The sequence below is a fragment of the Tauraco erythrolophus genome, chromosome 8 (assembly GCF_009769465.1).
Source record: "Tauraco erythrolophus isolate bTauEry1 chromosome 8, bTauEry1.pri, whole genome shotgun sequence".
NCBI lineage: Eukaryota > Metazoa > Chordata > Aves > Musophagiformes > Musophagidae > Tauraco > Tauraco erythrolophus.
Window position 1 is genome coordinate 36,200,615 of NC_141472.1, and position 18,982 is coordinate 36,219,596.

At 48.3% G+C, this 18,982-nt stretch overlaps 2 protein-coding genes across 2 annotated transcripts; both read left to right on the top strand.

Annotated features, from left to right (window-relative positions):
• Window positions 1-3,695: 3,695 nt before the first annotated feature.
• Window positions 3,696-7,531, top strand: LOC147528384 (E3 ubiquitin-protein ligase PHF7-like). Its single transcript, XM_086616171.1, has 9 exons — window positions 3,696-3,738; window positions 4,072-4,163; window positions 4,256-4,357; window positions 4,637-4,761; window positions 4,845-5,007; window positions 5,094-5,200; window positions 5,418-5,531; window positions 5,684-5,802; window positions 7,395-7,531. The coding sequence occupies exons 1-9, from the start codon at window positions 3,696-3,698 to the stop codon at window positions 7,529-7,531; spliced, it is 1,002 nt and encodes a 333-aa protein (XP_086472297.1).
• Window positions 7,532-14,659: 7,128 nt separating this feature from the next.
• Window positions 14,660-17,585, top strand: LOC147528385 (E3 ubiquitin-protein ligase PHF7-like). Its single transcript, XM_086616172.1, has 9 exons — window positions 14,660-14,702; window positions 15,036-15,127; window positions 15,220-15,321; window positions 15,600-15,724; window positions 15,808-15,970; window positions 16,057-16,163; window positions 16,381-16,494; window positions 16,647-16,772; window positions 17,237-17,585. Exons 1-9 carry the CDS (start codon window positions 14,660-14,662, stop codon window positions 17,583-17,585), a joined length of 1,221 nt encoding a protein of 406 aa, XP_086472298.1.
• Window positions 17,586-18,982: the final 1,397 nt, after the last annotated feature.

The window sequence follows — 18,982 nt, forward strand, 5'->3', positions numbered from 1 at the left end:
TTACCTAATGAATTTGCATATGTAAGCTCTATATAAGAAGTTTGATTTCGGTGCAAGGTGCGCATGCTAGCAGGAGATATCCCCGTGCACCCGGCGCCGCAATAAAGAAGTGTCTGCTTATCTACATCCCATTGGTGTTGATAAGTTTCTTATTCCGGATTTCCGGTAACAATATCAGTTTAACAAACAATGCTTACAGCACTCACTGAAGAGTTTCAAAGAAAGGATCTTTCAAGACAGCGTATTAAACCTAAAACTAAATCTTTAAGAACCTTAAGTCGTACTTTTCACTTCACTATTCACATATATTAGTCACATATGTGGTCTCCTAGAGTAGAAAGAAATAAGAAAAAATTTAACTTCAGGGTCACTCAGGGTACAGGACTGAATCCAGAACACCAGACAGCATTTTAACCTCCAGACCGTACTCCATTTCCTATTACAGTTACTAAAAGTGACTGATGAGAAAAGAAATTCCTTCCTCTGCTGACTGAATTAATTCCTGAGTGTGTTTCAACATTATTATGCAGCATCCTTCTTGTGCTTGCTGTTACAGAATCCTGTGGTCAAAGTGACACATACGTTCAGATCTCAGCAAGTAACAGGACTTTTTTAAATCCACCCTACCACTTCAAAGGCCCTTCTCGTGATCCACCCACTAGGGTGACCTGCAACATTGAAGATGGGGCTTCTTAAAACTCTTCAGTATTTCATTTCCAGCTTACATGCTGAATAAGCAGCAGTTCACATTTAAAATAAAGTGCACCAATTTAGCTAGGAAATCCCTATATATCTCAACAAGCAGAAGAAAAAAAAATCATTGCATAACCACTTAAAAATATTTCCCAGAGAGTAAGAGATCTGACCTAAATTCTGAAAGCCATGACTACATATACTGGTAGCCATGGCTAAATGAGTGCATAAGCAAGTTCAGCTAGCAGGCCTGATGTTGGCTATGCTTTCTTCAAGTCCCAGAGTCAGCCTCTTGTAGTGATGCAACCAGGATTCTACTTCCAAATGCTAGTGCTCAGTTTCTTCCTATCCACCTGACTAACGTGTATCTTCCACACGGCCAGCTGAACCATAGCATGCAAACACAGATGACGAGAAAGCTCGGGAAGGGAGGAGGTATCCATTATTTACTCAGAGACTCTGTTGCATTAAGTACTTTCCAAAGACAGGAGAAGCAGATGGTCTTTTGCCCCAAGAGTTTCTAAGCTCTGTATGAAGAAAAGCATGACTGGACAAGACAGCGGTGCAGAACAAACTCAGAAGGAGGAACTGCATCTGCAATCAGTCAGAAACATTCCACTCCAGTTCCTAGTTCTTTCCATTTCCATTGACAGCACAGAGCCATCTCAACACCAACCTGTTCACAACACTATGCCATAACACTAAGTAAACGAAGACAACCGCTTCCACCATACTGTCTTCTAGCCTAAGAATTACTCAATATATAAAGGAAATGTACAACAGGGGAAAAGTGACTTGGCTTAAAATGGTATAAATTGGATTATTTTCCCCATTTAGTGCGGCGATGGATTCATATGAATGGGCTTAAAAGCTAAGTGCATCCCATACGTGTCTACAGGTTTCTAGCCCAAGTCATAAGAAACAAAATTTTTTGGTAGAACAGCTGTGAATTTATTAATCAACAAAATTTTTGGAAAAAGCAAGTGCTATGTGTTTTAGAAGATATTATTTCGTAACAGTCTTTATGCTGTAAGAGATCAACACTTCCACTGTTCACTGTATTAATTTACTTTAAGAAGTACTATTTTAACACTTAAAAATATTCTATAAACACTTATTTTTACACTTATTACATGTTTAAGTGTGTCTTTGTAAATTTTTAAATATATTTTGTGCCTATAAGCCATTAAAACTACTTTTGGTGGAACAGCAATGCAAAAGCATTAGTTAGCTTCCAGTTACAGATTAGAGCTGCACCTTTGTATCAGCGACACGAATGGAAGCTGAGAGCCACCCTTCTATTTTTTTATTTTAATTCAAGAAATACCTATAACTTAACCCAAACTGACCCTACTTCACAAGTAACTGAGAGCAGTTCTCTATCCCTGTGAAAGACAACAGAAAAGTAGAAATAATGGAAGACATTTGATGAGAATAAATTGATGGCATAAAAAAATATTTTGTTCTTCTGCTGAGGTCAGGTAGGTAACTTTAATTTGCCAAGAAATCGTCTCATCTTTCTAATCTGTTTGCTACTTCAAAGAAGGTAGAGTTGCTTATACAGTACAGAATAAACATACTCATATAATCCTGTATGGAATAATTTCACAGTATTATCATAGAATGGTTAGGGTTGGAAGGGACCTCAAAGATTATCTAGTTCCAACCCCCCTGCCACGGGCAGGGAAACCCTCCACTGCACCAGGTTGCCCAAAGCCTCATCCAACCTGGCCTTGAACACTTCCAGGGATGGGGCAGCCACAACTTCTCTGGGCAACCTGTTCCAGTGCCTCACCACCCTTTGAGTGAAAAATTTCTTCCTTATATCTAACCTAAAAGGCCCCTCTTTCAATATAAAGCCATTTCCCCTTGTCCTGTCAACTACATGCCCTTCGAAAAAGTCTCTCCCCAGCTTTCCTGTATGCGCCCTATACGTACTGGAAGGCTGCTACAAGATCACCCCAAAGCCTTCTCTTCTCCAGGCTGAACAGCCCCAACTCTCTCAGCCTGTCTTCATAGCAGAGCTGCTCCAGCCCTCGGATCATCTTCGTGGCCCTCCTCTGGACCCGCTCCAGCAGCTCCATGTCCTTCTTGTGTTGGGGACTCCAGAGCCGAAAGCAGTATTCCAGGTGGGGTCTCATTTTGTGCGACTGTAGCCCCATGTCTGGTGCTAAGACAAAAAGAGTGCCTGAACTCCGCAGTGTTGTCATTTCCCCATACCTTGGAAGAGGAGAGCAAGACCGTGACCTTCTTGCTTCCCAGGTAGAAACCTTTGCATTTCTGTGAGTCTGCTGCCACAGACCCGGGTTTACAGAGCAAGTTGCAGGGGAATGAAGCACCTGCAGCCTCCGGAAACGTCTTGCAGTTTCCTACCCCACCAAGTAAAGACTCCTGCGGGCTCTGGAAGGCTGTTTTATTGCCATGGAAAAGGTCATTTCTTCCGCGACTGCCCACCTTGCTGTCCACTGCTTTTTGTTCTGGAGGCAGCGCGTCACCAAAGCACTGAGAAGTTCAGGAGGAAGATATTGGGCCACCTGTGACACTTCGGTGCCGTCCTGAGGTCTCGTGCTGTGCCCCACCACCGCGTTTAAGAGGATGGACGTGTGAGGCCCAAAGGTCGCTTCTGCCCCGGTACCGGGGAGCCCAGGAGCGGAGGCGGTGCTGCAGACGCAGCCGTACGGGATCCCGCCGCATTCGGGGCGCACGCAGGCCGGCGGTGGTGACGCGGTGCTGATGTCACAGTGACCCGTGGGGCCGAGCCGATAGAAAGGAGCGCCGGGCACGGGCCGAGCGTCAGTGCGACCTGGTGAGGTGAGGAGAGAGCAGGGCAGGGACGGGGCTGCCACGGGAGGACGGAGCCGCACGCCGCGGGGCTCTGGGTCTGTGCTGCAAGCTCACCCGCGTCCCGCTTCTCCCTCAGAGTCAGCAGAGGAGCGTCTGGAAGAGACACCCCAGCGCTGCTGGGACAGGGACTTCCCAAACGCCCACTGTGGACGTGCACCATGGCTTCACGGAAGCGCATGGCCTCCGACTCCAGGGAGCAGGGTGAGAGCAAAGCAGCCCTCCCGCAGCCTGGCAGAGGAGCTGTTGGGGCGGTCAGCGCGGGGCCAAGAGCGGTGCCAGGGGGAGGCAGGAGCTGCCCGAGCATCCCAGAGCCGGGCCCCTCCTTTCCTCAGCAGGGGGGGCCCAGGATGGGCAGTGGGCACCTGCTGGGATGCCCGTGCCTGCAGTGCCCCCTTCCTCTCCAAGGCCTCCAGCCCTGCCCATCAGCCAGCTAGACAGGGACAGAGCAGGCCCTTCGAGGCGATCCCTCAGGGACGCTTCCCCCGGCCCTGCAGAGGTGCTCATTCCCGGTGCTGTTTGCTCTCTCCCCTCCAGCGTGCATGCTGTGTCGCCATGCAGACGCCGACCCGGACACCTGCGGGCACAAACTGCAGGGACAAGGGATCTGTGCCCATGTGTTTTGCCTGGTGAGTTCCTCAGTGGCTCCCTCCAGCTTTCCCAAAGGCTGTCACTGCCACACTCTCCTCATCAGCTCCTCCTTGTTTTTTCTCTTCCGCAGTTTTTTGCCTACGGGCTTTTTCAGCAACAATCCAAGGATGTAGGCCTCATGGGATTCCTCCCTGAGGATATTCGACGGACAGCCGAGCAGGCTGCGCAGAAGGTGAGGACCTGGCAAGAACAGGCAGAGCTGTGCCAGAAGAGGTGTACAGGAACTTAGCCCAGACTCTGAGAAAGGAACGCCAGCCCTTCCAACCAGCTCTGGGGCAAAACTCTTGCTCCCAGCAGCTCCACAGAGGCTCCAGCACAGAAGCCTTGTCCCCTAGGCGGATCTGCAGGCTGTGACCCAGCAGCAGACCTGTCCTGTGCCCTGCCTGGAGCTGTGGGGCTGGCTGCGGAGGCCCTGAGCTGCCACTGATGGGGGCTGCTGTGCTCTTTCTAGAACTGCTTCATCTGTGGCAGGAGCGGAGCCACCATCAGCTGCCATGAGACAGGCTGCAACCGCACATTCCATCTCCCCTGTGCCGTAAAGGGTGAATGCGTCACCCAGTACATTTTTCAGTACAGGTACCTCCTCTCCCCTCTTGCCCACCATCTAGGGAAAGACTGAGAACTTCTCACCTCACCCACCCCTTTCCTCTTCTCCCCAGGTCCTACTGCCACGAGCACCGCCCAGAGCAGGCAGTGGAGGCAGCTCCGGAGGAAAACACCACCTGCCTCATCTGCCTGGACCCTGTCGGGGACAGAAAGTCCTACAGCACCATGGTGTGCCCAGCCTGCAAACACGCATGGTTCCACAGGGGCTGCATCCAGGTAGGAGCCGCTCCCGCACACCCGGGGCACAGCAGGGGCTCAGCAGCACTAGGGCCTCACGCCTGCGCCTTGTGTTTCTCCTGCAGGGACAGGCTGCGTGCAATGGCATGTTTCGCTTCCAGTGCCCCCTCTGTAGAAACACTGAACTGTTTCTCACGGAAATGATCCTCATGGGGATCCGAATCCCCATCAGGTTGGTGTCCTTCTGCCTGGCTCATGAGACAGGAGGGTGCAAGCACTGTGCCGCGCCAGGGTCTGCCCCAGCAGCCCTGGCCCTACGCTGTCCCATGAGTTTGGGCTTCAGCTTCACAGAGGAGTGGGAAACAGGGCAGGCGGGGAAGAGCAGGGACACCCTGCATCTGCCTCATGCTGGGGCAGCAGGGGCTCAACAATTTTCCTTTCTCCATCAGACTGCCAGGAAGTGAGAACATACAAGCATATGAAGCGCTAACTGAGAGGCACAGCCGCTGCGATGCCAGCGAGTGCCTTTGTCCAAGAGGCAGGGAGCAGGCAGAGGAAGAGGGGTAAGTTGTCAAAGTTGCATCCTGGGGCTCTGCACAGGATCTCTGTCTCGCCGAGGGCTCAAAGTGGAAGAACTGAGAACGAGAGCTCTGCCAGACAGTCCCATGTTGAGGTCACTTTGTCCTCACAGCCATCAATCTGTTTGCTTCCCCAGGCCTTGGCAACTGGTCCTGTGCTCCTCCTGTGCTGCCGAGGGCACCCACAGAGGCTGCTCCTCCCTGAAGGACAGCACGGTCCGTTGGGAGTGCCGCAGCTGTGCTGGCCTGGACACTGGTAAGAGGCAAAGCACCCGGACGTTCCTGGCCAGGGACCAGGCGAGGCCTGGCAGTGGGTGCCTAGGCTGGACTTGACAGAGCCTCTCTGCTCCAGGAGGGCTGGAGGCACCGCTCTGGCCTATCCTGCCCTGGGGGCTGTGCCCTTGACCATCCTACTTCCTCTTACAGCCTCCTATAACAGCTCAGAGCTCGCCGGCCCCAGCACTGCTGGCCAGTCAGGACTGGGGTCTTCTCACGGCTCCCCAGCACTGGAGACCAGCAGCCCCAGCACCGCCAGCCAGGCAGCACAGGGGCAGTCTCTTGGTTCTCTGGCACTGGAGACCAGCAGCACCAGCCCTGCCAGCCAGCTGCCATCAGCATCCTCCAGCAGCTCTCCAGCACTTCAGGGCAGCCCCCGCTCCAGCCACCCTGGGCCCAAGCGGGTGCGAGACCGCTCCCGCTTGCAACGTCGCGTTCAAAATCCCTACAGCCAGCCCAGACGCTGCTGTGACAGCCGCCACGCAACACAACCAAGCGCTGAGAGCAGCACCCCTAGCCAGGAGGTGCAGGGGCCATCCTGCAGCTCCCCAGCACCTGAGATCAGCAGCCCCAGCACCACCAGCCAGCTGCCATCAGGGTCCTGTGGCTCCCCAGTGCTTGAGAGCAGCAGAAGCTCCAGACCCCCTGGGCCCATGCGGGTGCGAGACAGCTCCCGCTTGAGACGTCGGGCCCAAACTCCCTACAGTCGGCCCGACGACAACGTGGGACCAGTCATGCGCCACCCCCGAGTGCTGGCCCTGATCGCCCTCCACCGGCACAATAAATATGAATGTTAATCTCTGCACTGGGAGATTCCATGCTTTATATATATATAAATTCCATCTTTATATATATATAAATTCCATCTTTATATATAAATATAAACAAAAAATAAAAAATAAATATTCCATCTTTTTACGTATATATATTCCATCTTTATTTATATATATTTATATAACTTGTACTGTTGATCAATTTCTTGGCAAATATAAAAGCATTTCCCAGTGCCTTCTCACTAAATACTGCTGGGGCAGCTTTGCACTGAACAGCAGACGCAGAACTTGGAAACCCAAAGGATACACCAAAGAGTAGTAAAATTCAGCGGCCCCTAACTCTGTGCTGTAGGCTGAGATGACATTCTAGCTCTGAGGCATTTCCATAGCAATATACCAATGTTCACAGTTCAGCATCTGCAAATATTTATTTTTTTTTAAAACAAAGAGGCCACTCAGTCCAACCCTTGCCATCATACCTGCGTCATTTCTGACAGTCCATAGTGGCAGAGTTAACAGCCTTCCCATGTAACCTATTCGTGCTTCACCATCCTCACTGCTGACATAAATTTCTCCAGAGTTACTGAATCAAAGTCTCCCACACTTAAATTTAATCTCATTACCTTCTGTCTCATCCACAGTGCGTGTAGCTTATTTCTTTCCACCTTTTATGTCTTAGGTCTAGAGAAGTGTGTCTTGCTTCACTTTTTCTCCCCTTACAAACTACAGTTCTTTCACAGTTTACAAGACTTCTGGTTGTTGGCCTTACCCGAATTCTCCATTCCCCTTTATCTTCCAGGAAACGTGATGCTCAGAACTGAATGCAGCCACTTACCACTGCTGAATACAGCAAGAATCCTTCATGCAGCTTACCCGGTGCATGCCAACTTACATATTACGTTACACAATACCCACAAGGACTTGGGCATGGAATGAATCAAATGTCTGTTCTCCAAAAGAGGCTCAAATCTATTTTCAACCAATAACGACAGCAAAACGTTATGGGCTTGTCGCACTAGTTCACAGACGTCCATATTACAAAAGCTTACCCCATACCACTAGCTATTTGCGCCTCCTGGTATTTTCAAGACTACTAATTGTCAATCCACACAAAAAAAAAAGCTTCAGCATTTAAAAGTAAGGCACGTTTGGAGCAACATCTAGAGTTGTTAATCTAGCAAAGCATTAAAAAAAGCCACACTTCGAGGGAATCACTTGTAGTCTTAAAGCCAAGCGCACATCGAAAGAGTTTGTTAGGATGATGGCAGAAAGTTCCAAGAAGCAGAGCTCATTTCTACGTTTGTCAACGTCATTCTGTGCCTCCACCGAGAGGCTTAGGAACGGTACCAGCTCAGTCACAGTACTCTCAGCAGTTGCCTTCAGATATAGTGAGCTCGTTTACAAACATGGCTAACTATGCCGTACTAATTTGTCAAGTTACCAGGGCTATTAGAGGCAACGCATTTATTGTCTGTCCAAGTTTACCTAAACAATGTGATTCTTCAAACTCATACTCAGTTATATACTACATTAACATAACTTAAAATTCTATATAAATACCATGTCTAACCATGCATCAAAATCAATAATTCCATTAATAAAATTAGACGTAATTTTCCTTCACATAATATTCTTAGCACAACATCTATTTAGGTCATCTGTTCTATGTTGACAAGAAATCTTGAAGTCCTCTATTAGTTTTTTTTCCCTCCAACTAAATTAGCATTACATGAATGTAATTAGTACATCAATTAGGCAATGATATTAAAAGCATTTTAAACCAATAAAAACCATTTAAACCAATAAAATACTCTGATTTTTTGTGCAAGCATGTTAAGAGAGAACTTCATAACAGTCTATATCCAGTATAATCCTGCCAGTATATTCCTGAAATATATATACACACCAGAATATTCCTATTCATGAAAAAGGTGGGAGTGCAAAAAACAAAAAGACACTTTGCACAAAGGTACAACGATCAAGAAAAGCTTCAGCACAACTGCAACTCCTGCAGCTCAACATGAGCTACACACACCGGACCCACGTGCTGGCTGTCCCTGCTGCTCCCTTCCCACAGCACCAGGCTTTTCACATCCACATCATTCGTGCAGCCCATTTAAGTCTGATTCCCTTTTTTAAGTACTAATGGGAAGATGATTAAAATGTTCTTTGGTATCTAGTATAAAATTTTTTTCTGAAAGCTTCAATTTTCAGTATTATATTTCAAATTTTTTTTAAACCCATTCAATGTTTTTTTCTAATTGAGCAAATTCCATCAGATTCTGATCACTGGCAGTTTATTAAGCCTTTTCACCGCTGAAGTAACGAACCTCTATATATTCCTCTGAGATACTGATATAAGGGTAGCCCTATGCTTCAACAGCTGCTCTTTCAAGTCAGAGCATAAGTTAAATACACCAGGACAAAGCACTTACCATGTGGAAATAAATCCACAAGACCATCCAGCTGGCACTGACAGGGGTAACACTGAAGCCAAAAGGCATTTTTCAGTAAATTCTACTACCATTAGAGCAAGATAGCCTGTGGTCCTTCTCACCACAAAACAATACAACACAGGTACAATTAGGCAGCAAACACTTCCAGAGAGATTTCTTCTGACGCAAAGCTACAGCTGCTCCCAACGCTACCTGGGACGGTCAGCATGTTGGGATGGAAAGGACAGGCATGAGCCATTTCAACCAGCGCAAGGAAGCAGGAAGGCACTGCTGTCATTAGCACAGCAGCCCATTTGGGAACGGGACGACACAGCGCACCAGCAAGCTGCAAGTCATTTCCTGGCAGCTCCATGGGAGAAACATGTTGACGGGCATTTTGCTGATGGCCTTTTACCGCTGCGGGATTGCAAGGCCCAGACTCCTCCTGCCTGTCACCCGGCTCATCTCTAAAGCAACTGAATTAGGAAGAAAATGGCTTATGGTTTCTGCCCATGGAGAGAGCAATGTACTTCTAGGGGACAATTCAGCCATGGATCTCTGGGTATTAAATACACAGGAAAACCAAGCGCCCTGAAGTAGTCACTCTCCAGATAACTTCTTGAAATCTGAGCAGACTAATCCAGGCTCTGCTGTGCCCATCGATATGGGCTGGTCAAATAGGGGTGGAGGGGTGGGGTTGTGCAGGTTGGTGGGGTGTTTTGGGTTTTTTTCTTTTTAAACATTATTTTCCAGAGATTCTAATATCTTCCCAGTCTTGCACTACATTCACAATCCACGTTCCTCTCAGATGCTTTGTAGATCTGTGACAGCTTAGCCAGTTTGTGAACTCTGGAAGAATTCTATCTACTTTCTGTCTACACAAAAGAGCCTCTCTCTCTTCCAAAACTTCAATCATTTGGTTGAATCCTGTTCTTCTAAGACTAGAGTGTGTACTAGTAAGTGCTGATACTCAGCAATGGCTTCTAGATAATAACAAAAAAAAAACCAAACGACAACAACAAGAACAAAAAGAAAACACCACACAAAACAGCAGAGCCTTAACCAGGAATCCCCAAACAATTTGTTTGTGTGACATTCAGCTGGGTAAACAGACACACTGCAGTCTTGAAAATACTGCAATTTTACATCGAGTAACAGTGCAAACTACTTTTTCATTTCAAGACATCAGTAGAACATGCTTATGTCTTAGATCATATCTGGCTGGACCTGCACTCCGATTTTAGCTGCCACCACAGAAATTTGGGGATGGGGCTAAGGACCTGAAAGCATGCTGATGCCCCGAGCAGCACCCTGCCCCATGCAGCAGTGCTTCACACCACAGCACGATAAAACCATGTGCTACCTCTGTACCCATGGTTCCCATCCACTCTTGTCCAAGAAAGAAGTTTCCTTGCTGTGATCTTTAGTCTTAAGTGTATTTATCAAGACTGTAATGCTTATTTGTGATTAGTGCTTAGCAACGAAATAACTCCTCATCCAAAACTTAAATCTAACAAGAATAAATAAGCAAAAAATAGTTCTCGTTTGACCTGTTGGCAAGAAAAACGAAGCTGAAGCAGTATCTCTTTTTCCCTTACCACTAGAATAAGTAATAAAGTTATACTCTCCTGATCTTGCCCCTGGGCCTTCAGATTGCATATCTCACAAGGGAAACAGCAAAAGATAATGCATTTGTTGGAGACATGGCATGAATTACACATTTGCAAAGAATAAATTTTATTAGTCTAACAAAATCAGAAACTTCTTCTGAATAATCATTTATGATCTTAACTACTTATTTATTAGCTGTTTATATAAGGACAGGCATCTCGTTCTGAGAGCTATCATAGAATATTTTCTCATCCCTACTGGTTTTGTTTCGTTGTTTTTTTTCTCAGATACCTTGTAAAAATTTGCCCAAAGCTAATAACATTATCCACAGATCCTGGTCATGTTAACCAGAGCTAACACTTGCAACTCTGACCTTCTGACAAAAGATAGGAAATAAACACGTTCCTCTGGTAATGAATGCCATGACCTTATTTTATAGGCTCTCTTTGCTTACGTTACAGTAAAAATACAGGTTCAGGTATTGTTCTAACCTGAAGAGAACTAATGAACACCAGTAAAAAAAAAAGGTAACATTAGAAACAATGCCATGATTATCTAGATATTAATAAATTAATTACAAACTATTTGAATATATTTGTTATTTTAATGAATCATGGCAGTTTAAAATTATTTCTAAAGAAATTAAACCGAAAACGTATACATGACCTATTCAAGAGACCTTACTGTTGCATGCATACTGTGGATTAGGAAACCATACCTGAGAAGCATGATCAGGGCAACAAATACGGCCTTTGAGACAGCGCATTCCACTAACACATAGGATTCCTGATGAAGAAAAAGTCTGTTTAAACTAAGGTTTACAGGTGATTTGAGGATCTCTGAATATTGTTAACAGCATTTCCCAGGAGTAGAGATATAATTCTCATTTACAATCATTATTTTTGCAAACTCCACAAGTACTGAACTTTCCACATCTTTGAAGTAACTTAGAGAGTACGAATGTGTCAAAATTCTCACTTGCTCCTAATACGACTAGAATGTAAGTATGTAATCAAGAAATTCTCATGACGCTAAAAACAAGAAGTGTAACTGCCTAACAGTTTAGGCTCATATCAGTTTAACAAACAATGCTTACAGCACTCACTGAAGAGTTTCAAAGAAAGGATCCTTCAAGACAGCATATTAATCCTAAAACTAAATCTTTAAGACCCTTAAGTCATACTTTTCACTTCACTATGCACATATATTAGTCACATATGAGGTCTCTTAGAGAAGAAAGAAATCAGAAAAAATTTGACTTCAGGGTCACTCAGGGTAGAGGACTGAATCCAGAACACCAGACAGCATTTTAACCTCCAGACCATACTCCATTTCCTATTACAGTTACTAAAAGTGACTGACAAGAAAATAAATTCCTTCCTCTGCTGACTGAATTAATTCCGAGTGTGTTGCAACTTTGTTGTGCAGCATCTTTCTTGTGCTTGCTGTTATAGAATCCTGTGGTCAAAGTGACACATACGTTCAGATCTCAGCAAGTAACACAACTTTTTTAAATCCACCCTACCACTTCAAAGGCCCTTCTTGTGATCCACCCACTAGGGTGACCTGCAACATTGAAGACGGGGCTTCTTAAAACTCTTCAGTATTTCATTTCCAGCTTACATGCTGAATAAGCAGCAGTTCACATTTAAAATAAAGTGCACCAATTTAGCTAGGAAATCCCTATATATCTCAACAAGCATAAGAAAAAAAATCATTGCACAAGCACTTAAAAATATTTCCCAGAGAGTATGAGATCTGACCTAAATTCTGGAAGCCATGACTACATATACTGGTAGCCATGGCTAAATGAGTGCATAAGCAAGTTCAGCTAGCAGGCCTGATGTTGGCTATGCTTTCTTCAAGTCCCAGAGTCAGCCTCTTGTAGTGCTGCAACCAGGATTCTACCTCCAAATGCTAGTGCTCAGTTTCTTCCTATCCACCTGACTAACGTGTATCTTCCACACAGCCAGCTGAACCATAGCATGCAAACACAGATGACGAGAAAGCTCGGGAAGGGAGGAGGTATCCATTATTTACTCAGAGACTCTGTTGCATTAAGTACTTTCCAAAGACAGGAGAGGCAGATGGTCTTTTTCCCCAAGAGTTTCTAAGCTCTGTATGAAGAAAAGCATGACCGGACAATACAACAGTGCAGAACAAACTCAGAAGGAGGAACTGCATCTGCAATCAGTCAGAAACATTCCACTCCAGTTCCTAGTTCTTTTCATTTCCATTGTTAGCACAGAGCCATCTCAACACCAACCTGTTCACAACACCATGCCATAACACTAAGTAAACAAAGACAACCGCTTCCAACATACTGTCTTCTAGCCTATAGAATTACTCAATATATACAGGAAATGTACACCAGGGGAAAAGTGACTTGGCTTAAAATGGTATAAATTGGATTATTTTCCCCATTTAGTGCGGCGATGGATTCGCATGAATGGGCTTAAAAGCTAAGTGCATCCCATACGTGTCTACAGGTTTCCAGTCCAAGTCATAAGAAACAAAATTTTTTGGTAGAACAGCTGTGAATTTATTAATCAACACAACATTTGGAAAAAGCAAGTGCTATGTGTTTTAGAAGATATTATTTCAAAACAATCTTTATGCTGTAAGAGATCAATACTTCCACTGTTCACTGTATTCGTTTACTTTCAGAAGTACTATTTTAACAATTAAAAATATTCCATAAACACTTATTTTTAAACTTATTACATGTCTAAGTGTGTCTTTGTATACTTTTAAATATATTTTGTGCCTATAAGCCATAAGTTTAAAAGTAGTTTCGGTGAGAACAGCATTGCAAAAGCATTAGTTTGCTTCCAGTTACAGATTAGAGCTGTACCTTTGTATCAGCGACACGAATGGAAGCTGAGAGCCACCCTTCTACTTTTTTGTTTTAATTCAAGAAATACCTCTAATTTAACCCAAACTGACCCTACTTAACAAACAACTGAGAGCAGTTCTCTATCCCTGTGAAAGACAATAGAAAAGTAGAAATAATGGAAGACATTTTACAAGAATAAATTGATGGCATAAAAAAAATTTTTTGTTCTTCTGCTGAGGTCAGGTAGGTAACTTTAATTTGCCAAGAAATCGTCTCATCTTTCTAATCTGTTTGCTACTTCGAAGAAGGTAGAGTTGCTTATACAGTACAGAATAAACATACTCATATAATCCTGTATGGAATAATTTCACAGTATTATCATAGAATGGTTTGGGTTGGAAGGGACCTCAAAGATCATCTAGCTCCTACCCCCCTGCCATGGGCAGGAAAACCCTCCACTACACCAGGTTGCCCGAAGCCTCATCCAACCTGGCCTTGAACACTTCCAGGGAGGGGGCAGCCACAACTTCTCTGGACAACCTGTTCCAGTGCCTCACCACCCTCTGAGTGAGAAATTTCTTCCTTATATCTAATCTAAATGTCCCCTCGTTCAATATAGAGCCATTTCACCTTGTGCTGTCAACTACATGCCCTTGGAAAAAGTCCCTCTCCAGCTTTCCTTTAGGCCCCCTTTAAGTACTGGAAGGCTGCTACAAGATCACCCCCGTGCCTTCTCTTCTCTAGGCAGAACAGCCTCACCACCACGTTTAAGAGGATGGACGTGTGAGGCCCAAAGATCGCTTCTGCCCCGGTACCAGGGAGCCCAGGAGCGGAGGCGATGCTGCAGACGCAGCCGTACGGGATCCCGCCGCATTCGGGGCGCACGCCGGCCGGCGGTGGTGACGCGGTGCTGATGTCACAGTGACCCGTGGGGCCGAGCCGATAGAAAGGAGCGCCGGGCACGGGCCGAGCGTCAGTGCGACCTGGTGAGGTGAGGAGAGAGCAGGGCAGGGACGGGGCTGCCACGGGAGGACGGAGCCGCACGCCGCGGGGCTCTGGGTCTGTGCTGCAAGCTCACCCGCGTCCCGCTTCTCCCTCAGAGTCAGCAGAGGAGCGTCTGGAAGAGACACCCCAGCGCTGCTGGGACAGGGACTTCCCAAACGCCCACTGTGGACGTGCACCATGGCTTCACGGAAGCGCAAGGCCTCCGACTCCAGGGAGCAGGGTGAGAGCAAAGCAGCCCTCCCGCAGCCTGGCAGAGGAGCTGTTGGGGCGGTCAGCGTGGGGCCAAGAGCGGTGCCAGGGGGAGGCAGGAGCTGCCCGAGCATCCCGGGGCCGGGCCCCTCCTTTCCTCAGCAGGGGGGGCCCAGGATGGGCAGTGGGCACCTGCTGGGATGCCCGTGCCTGCAGTGCCCCCTTCCTCTCCAAGGCCTCCAGCCCTGCCCATCAGCCAGCTAGACAGGGACAGAGCAGGCCCTTCGAGGCGATCCCTCAGGGACGCTTCCCCCAGCCCTGCAGAGGTGCTCATTCCCGGTGCTGTTTGCTCTCTCCCCTCCAGCGTGCATGCTGTGTCGCCACGCAGACGCCGACCCGGACACCTGCGGGCACAAACTGCAGAGACAAGGGATCTGTGCCCATGTGTTTTGCCTGGTGAGTTCCTCAGTGGCTCCCACCAGCTATCCCAAAGGCTGTCACTGCCACACTCTCCTCATCAGCTCCTCCTTGTCTTTTCTCTTCCGCAGTTTTTTGCCTACGGGCTTTTTCAGCAACAATCCAAGGACGTAGGCCTCATGGGATTCCTCCCTGAGGATATTCGACGGACAGCCGAGCAGGCTGCGCAGAAGGTGAGGACCTGGCAAGAACAGGCAGAGCTGTGTCAGAAGAGGTGTATAGGAGCTTAGCCCAGACTCTGAGAAAGAAATGCCAGCCCTTCCAACCAGCTCTGGGGCAAAACTCTTGCTCCCAGCAGCTCCACAGAGGCTCCACCACAGAAGCCTGTCCCCTTGGCGGATCTGCAGGCTCTGACCCAGCAGCAGCCCCATCCTGTGCCCTGCCTGGAGCTGTGGGGCTGGCTGTGGAGGCCCTGAGCTGCCACTGATGGGGGCTGCTGTGCTCTTTCTAGAACTGCTTCATCTGTGGCAGGAGCGGAGCCACCATCAGCTGCCATGAGACAGGCTGCAACCGCACATTCCATCTCCCCTGTGCCGTAAAGGGTGAATGCGTCACCCAGTACATTTTTCAGTACAGGTACCTCCTCTCCCCTCTTGCCCACCATCTAGGGAAAGACTGAGAACTTCTCACCTCACTCATCCTTTTCCTCTTCCCCCCAGGTCCTACTGCCACGAGCACCGCCCAGAGCAGGCAGTGGAGGCAGCTCCGGAGGAGAACACCACCTGCCTCATCTGCCTGGACCCTGTCGGGGACAGAAAGTCCTACAGCACCATGGTGTGCCCAGCCTGCAAACACGCATGGTTCCACAGGGGCTGCATCCAGGTAGGAGCCGCTCCCTCACCCCCGGGGCACAGCAGGGGCTCAGCAGCACTAGGGCCTCACGCCTGCGCCTTGTGTTTCTCCTGCAGGGACAGGCTGCGTGCAATGGCGTGTTTCGCTTCCAGTGCCCCCTCTGTAGAAACACTGAGCTGTTTCTCACAGAAATGATCCTCATGGGGATCCGAATCCCCATCAGGTTGGTGTCCTTCTGCCTGGCTCACGAGACAGGAGGGTGCAAGCGCTGTGCCGCGCCAGGGTCTGCCCCAGCAGCCCTGGCCCTACGCTGTCCCATAAGTTTGGGCTTCAGCTTCACAGAGGAGTGGGAAACAGGGCAGGCGGGGAAGAGCAGGGACACCCTGCATCTGCCTCATGCTGGGGCAGCAGGGGCTCAACAATTTTCCTTTCTCCATCAGACTGCCAGGAAGTGAGAACATACAAGCATATGAAGCGCTAACTGAGAGGCACAGCCGCTGCGATGCCAGCGAGTGCCTTTGTCCAAGAGGCAGGGAGCAGGCAGAGGAAGAGGGGTAAGTTGTCAAAGTTGCATCCCGGGGCTCTGCACAGGATCTCTGTCTCGCCGAGGGCTCAAAGTGGAAGAACTGAGAACGAGAGCTCTGCCAGACAGTCCCATGTTGAGGTCACTTTGTCCTCACAGCCATCAATCTGTTTGCTTCCCCAGGCCCTGGCAACTGGTCCTGTGCTCCTCCTGTGCTGCCGAGGGCACCCACAGAGGCTGCTCCTCCCTGAAGGACAGCACGGTCCGTTGGGAGTGCCGCAGCTGTGCTGGCCTGGACACTGGTAAGAGGCAAAGCACCCGGGCGTTCCTGGCCAGGGACCAGGCGAGGCCTGGCAGTGGGTGCCCAGGCTGGACTTGACAGAGCCTCTCTGCTCCAGGAGGGCTGGAGGCACCACTCTGGCCTATCCTGCCCTGGGGGCTGTGCCCTTGACCATCCTACTTCCTCTTACAGCCTCCAATTCCAGCTCAGAGCACGCCGGCCCCAGCACTGCTGGCCAGTCAGGACTGGGGTCTTCTCACAGCTCCTCAGCACTTGGGATCAGCAGCCCCAGCACCGCCAGCCAGGCAGCACAGGGGCAGTCTCTTGTATCTCCGGCACTGGGGACCAGCAGCACCAGCCCTGCCAGCCAGCTGCCATCAGCATCCTCCAGCAGCTCTCCAGCACTTCAGGGCAGCCCCCGCTCCAGCCACCCTGGGCCCAAGCGGGCGCGAGACCGCTCCCGCTTGCAACATCGCGTTCAAAATCCCTACAGCCAGCCCAGACGCCGCCGTGACAGCCGCCACGCAACACAACCAAGCGCTGAGAGCAGCACCCCTAGCCAGGAGGTGCAGGGGCCATCCTGCAGCTCCCCAGCACCTGAGATCAGCAGCCCCAGCATCACCAGCCAGCTGCCGTCGGGGTCCTCCTGTGGCTCCCCAGTGCTTGAGAGCAGCAGAAGCTCCAGACACCCTGGGCCCATGCGGGTGCGAGACAGCTCCCGCTTGAGACGTCGGGCCCAAACTCCCTACAGTCGGCCCGACGACAACGTGGGACCAGTCATGCGCCACCCCCGAGTGCTGGCCCTGATCGCCCTCCACCGGCACAATAAATATGAATGTTAATCTCTGCACTGGGAGATTCCATGCTTATTTGTCGGCTTCCTCTTCCTCCTCCTCTCCTTTTCTCGAGGGGCAGCGTTAGGGGCTGGGCCCAGAGGGCTGTCTTCTCTCTGGTGGTTGACAGCACCTTCTCCAGTCCTCATCCTTCATGGGCTGGCCTTGGCCAGCTGCCCAGTGCCATGGCCGTGTTGAGATAAGAACAATTTAACAGTACTACTACTACATGAATATTTACACATGTACAATGATAATAATATATACGAACAAGTGATGCACAGTGTAATTGCTCACTGCCCAGTGACCAAGACCCATCCCATCCCAGACTAATGGTCCCGAAACAGGTAAGTCCCGACACCGCAATCTTGGACAAGCAAGAGACCCGAAAAGAGAGCAAAAGAGAGACAGCACTCCGAGAGAGAGAACCCCCAGAAAAGCAAAGGCCCTTCTTTCTGGTCAGCCCTCATTTTTATACTGGGCATGACGCTGCATTCTATGGAATACTCCATTGGCCAATTGGGCCCTCAATCCTAAATCGAAGTTCAAATCATAAGGGGAGGCGTGGACCCTTTGTCCCGACCTGCTCCCCCCCAGCCTGTTGTGCTCCTGCACACTGGCTAAACACGGGAAGCTGAAAAGTCCTTGAGGTCTCAACAACAACTATAAACATCAGTGCGCTGTCAACATTCCTCTCATTACGAGTCCCAGACTAAAACCAAAACACGGAGCTCTTCTGGCTGCTAAAAAGAAGGACTAACTCTGTCCCAGTTGAAACCAGGACAAATGTGCTACCTACATTTTAGTGGGTTTAGTTATTATAGTTAATCCTTTGGCACATCTGCAATATATTACAAAAACATGGAGAACAACATCATCCAACAAAACAAATCTATTTTTGTACAATCCCTACAATACCGCTTGAAATTAAAAGTCTCACACGAAGCTATAAGGGCAAACATAATGTTAGCAAAAAATGCTGAAAGAAGCATGCAGTCTGGCAGTAATCAGGCCTTCACTAAAGCTAACTTTTCTGATTATGTATTCAGGCAGTGATCCTATTGGCCGATTCACCAATAATTCCTACTTTTGGCAGGATTTATTGATTATCAACATAAAAAATAAATACATCTTGCTTATATAGCAACTCAAGGTACTAAAAGATTATATCATTATTTCTATTTCACTGTAAAGATAGCATTCTGTAAATTGCTGAGTCTCAAGCCTAATCTTTGCTACAGGCTAATTTTAAGAACTGGAATTTCTCTTCCATCCTGCCATGGTGCCATGCTATGCTGATAGCATCGAGTGCAATAGGTAAAGTGTCTTGAAGGAGGAGTGGAAGGGACATCAGCAGTAGGTTGGAGTTGACCACCACACAACAGAATGAAGAAATTCCACTCATT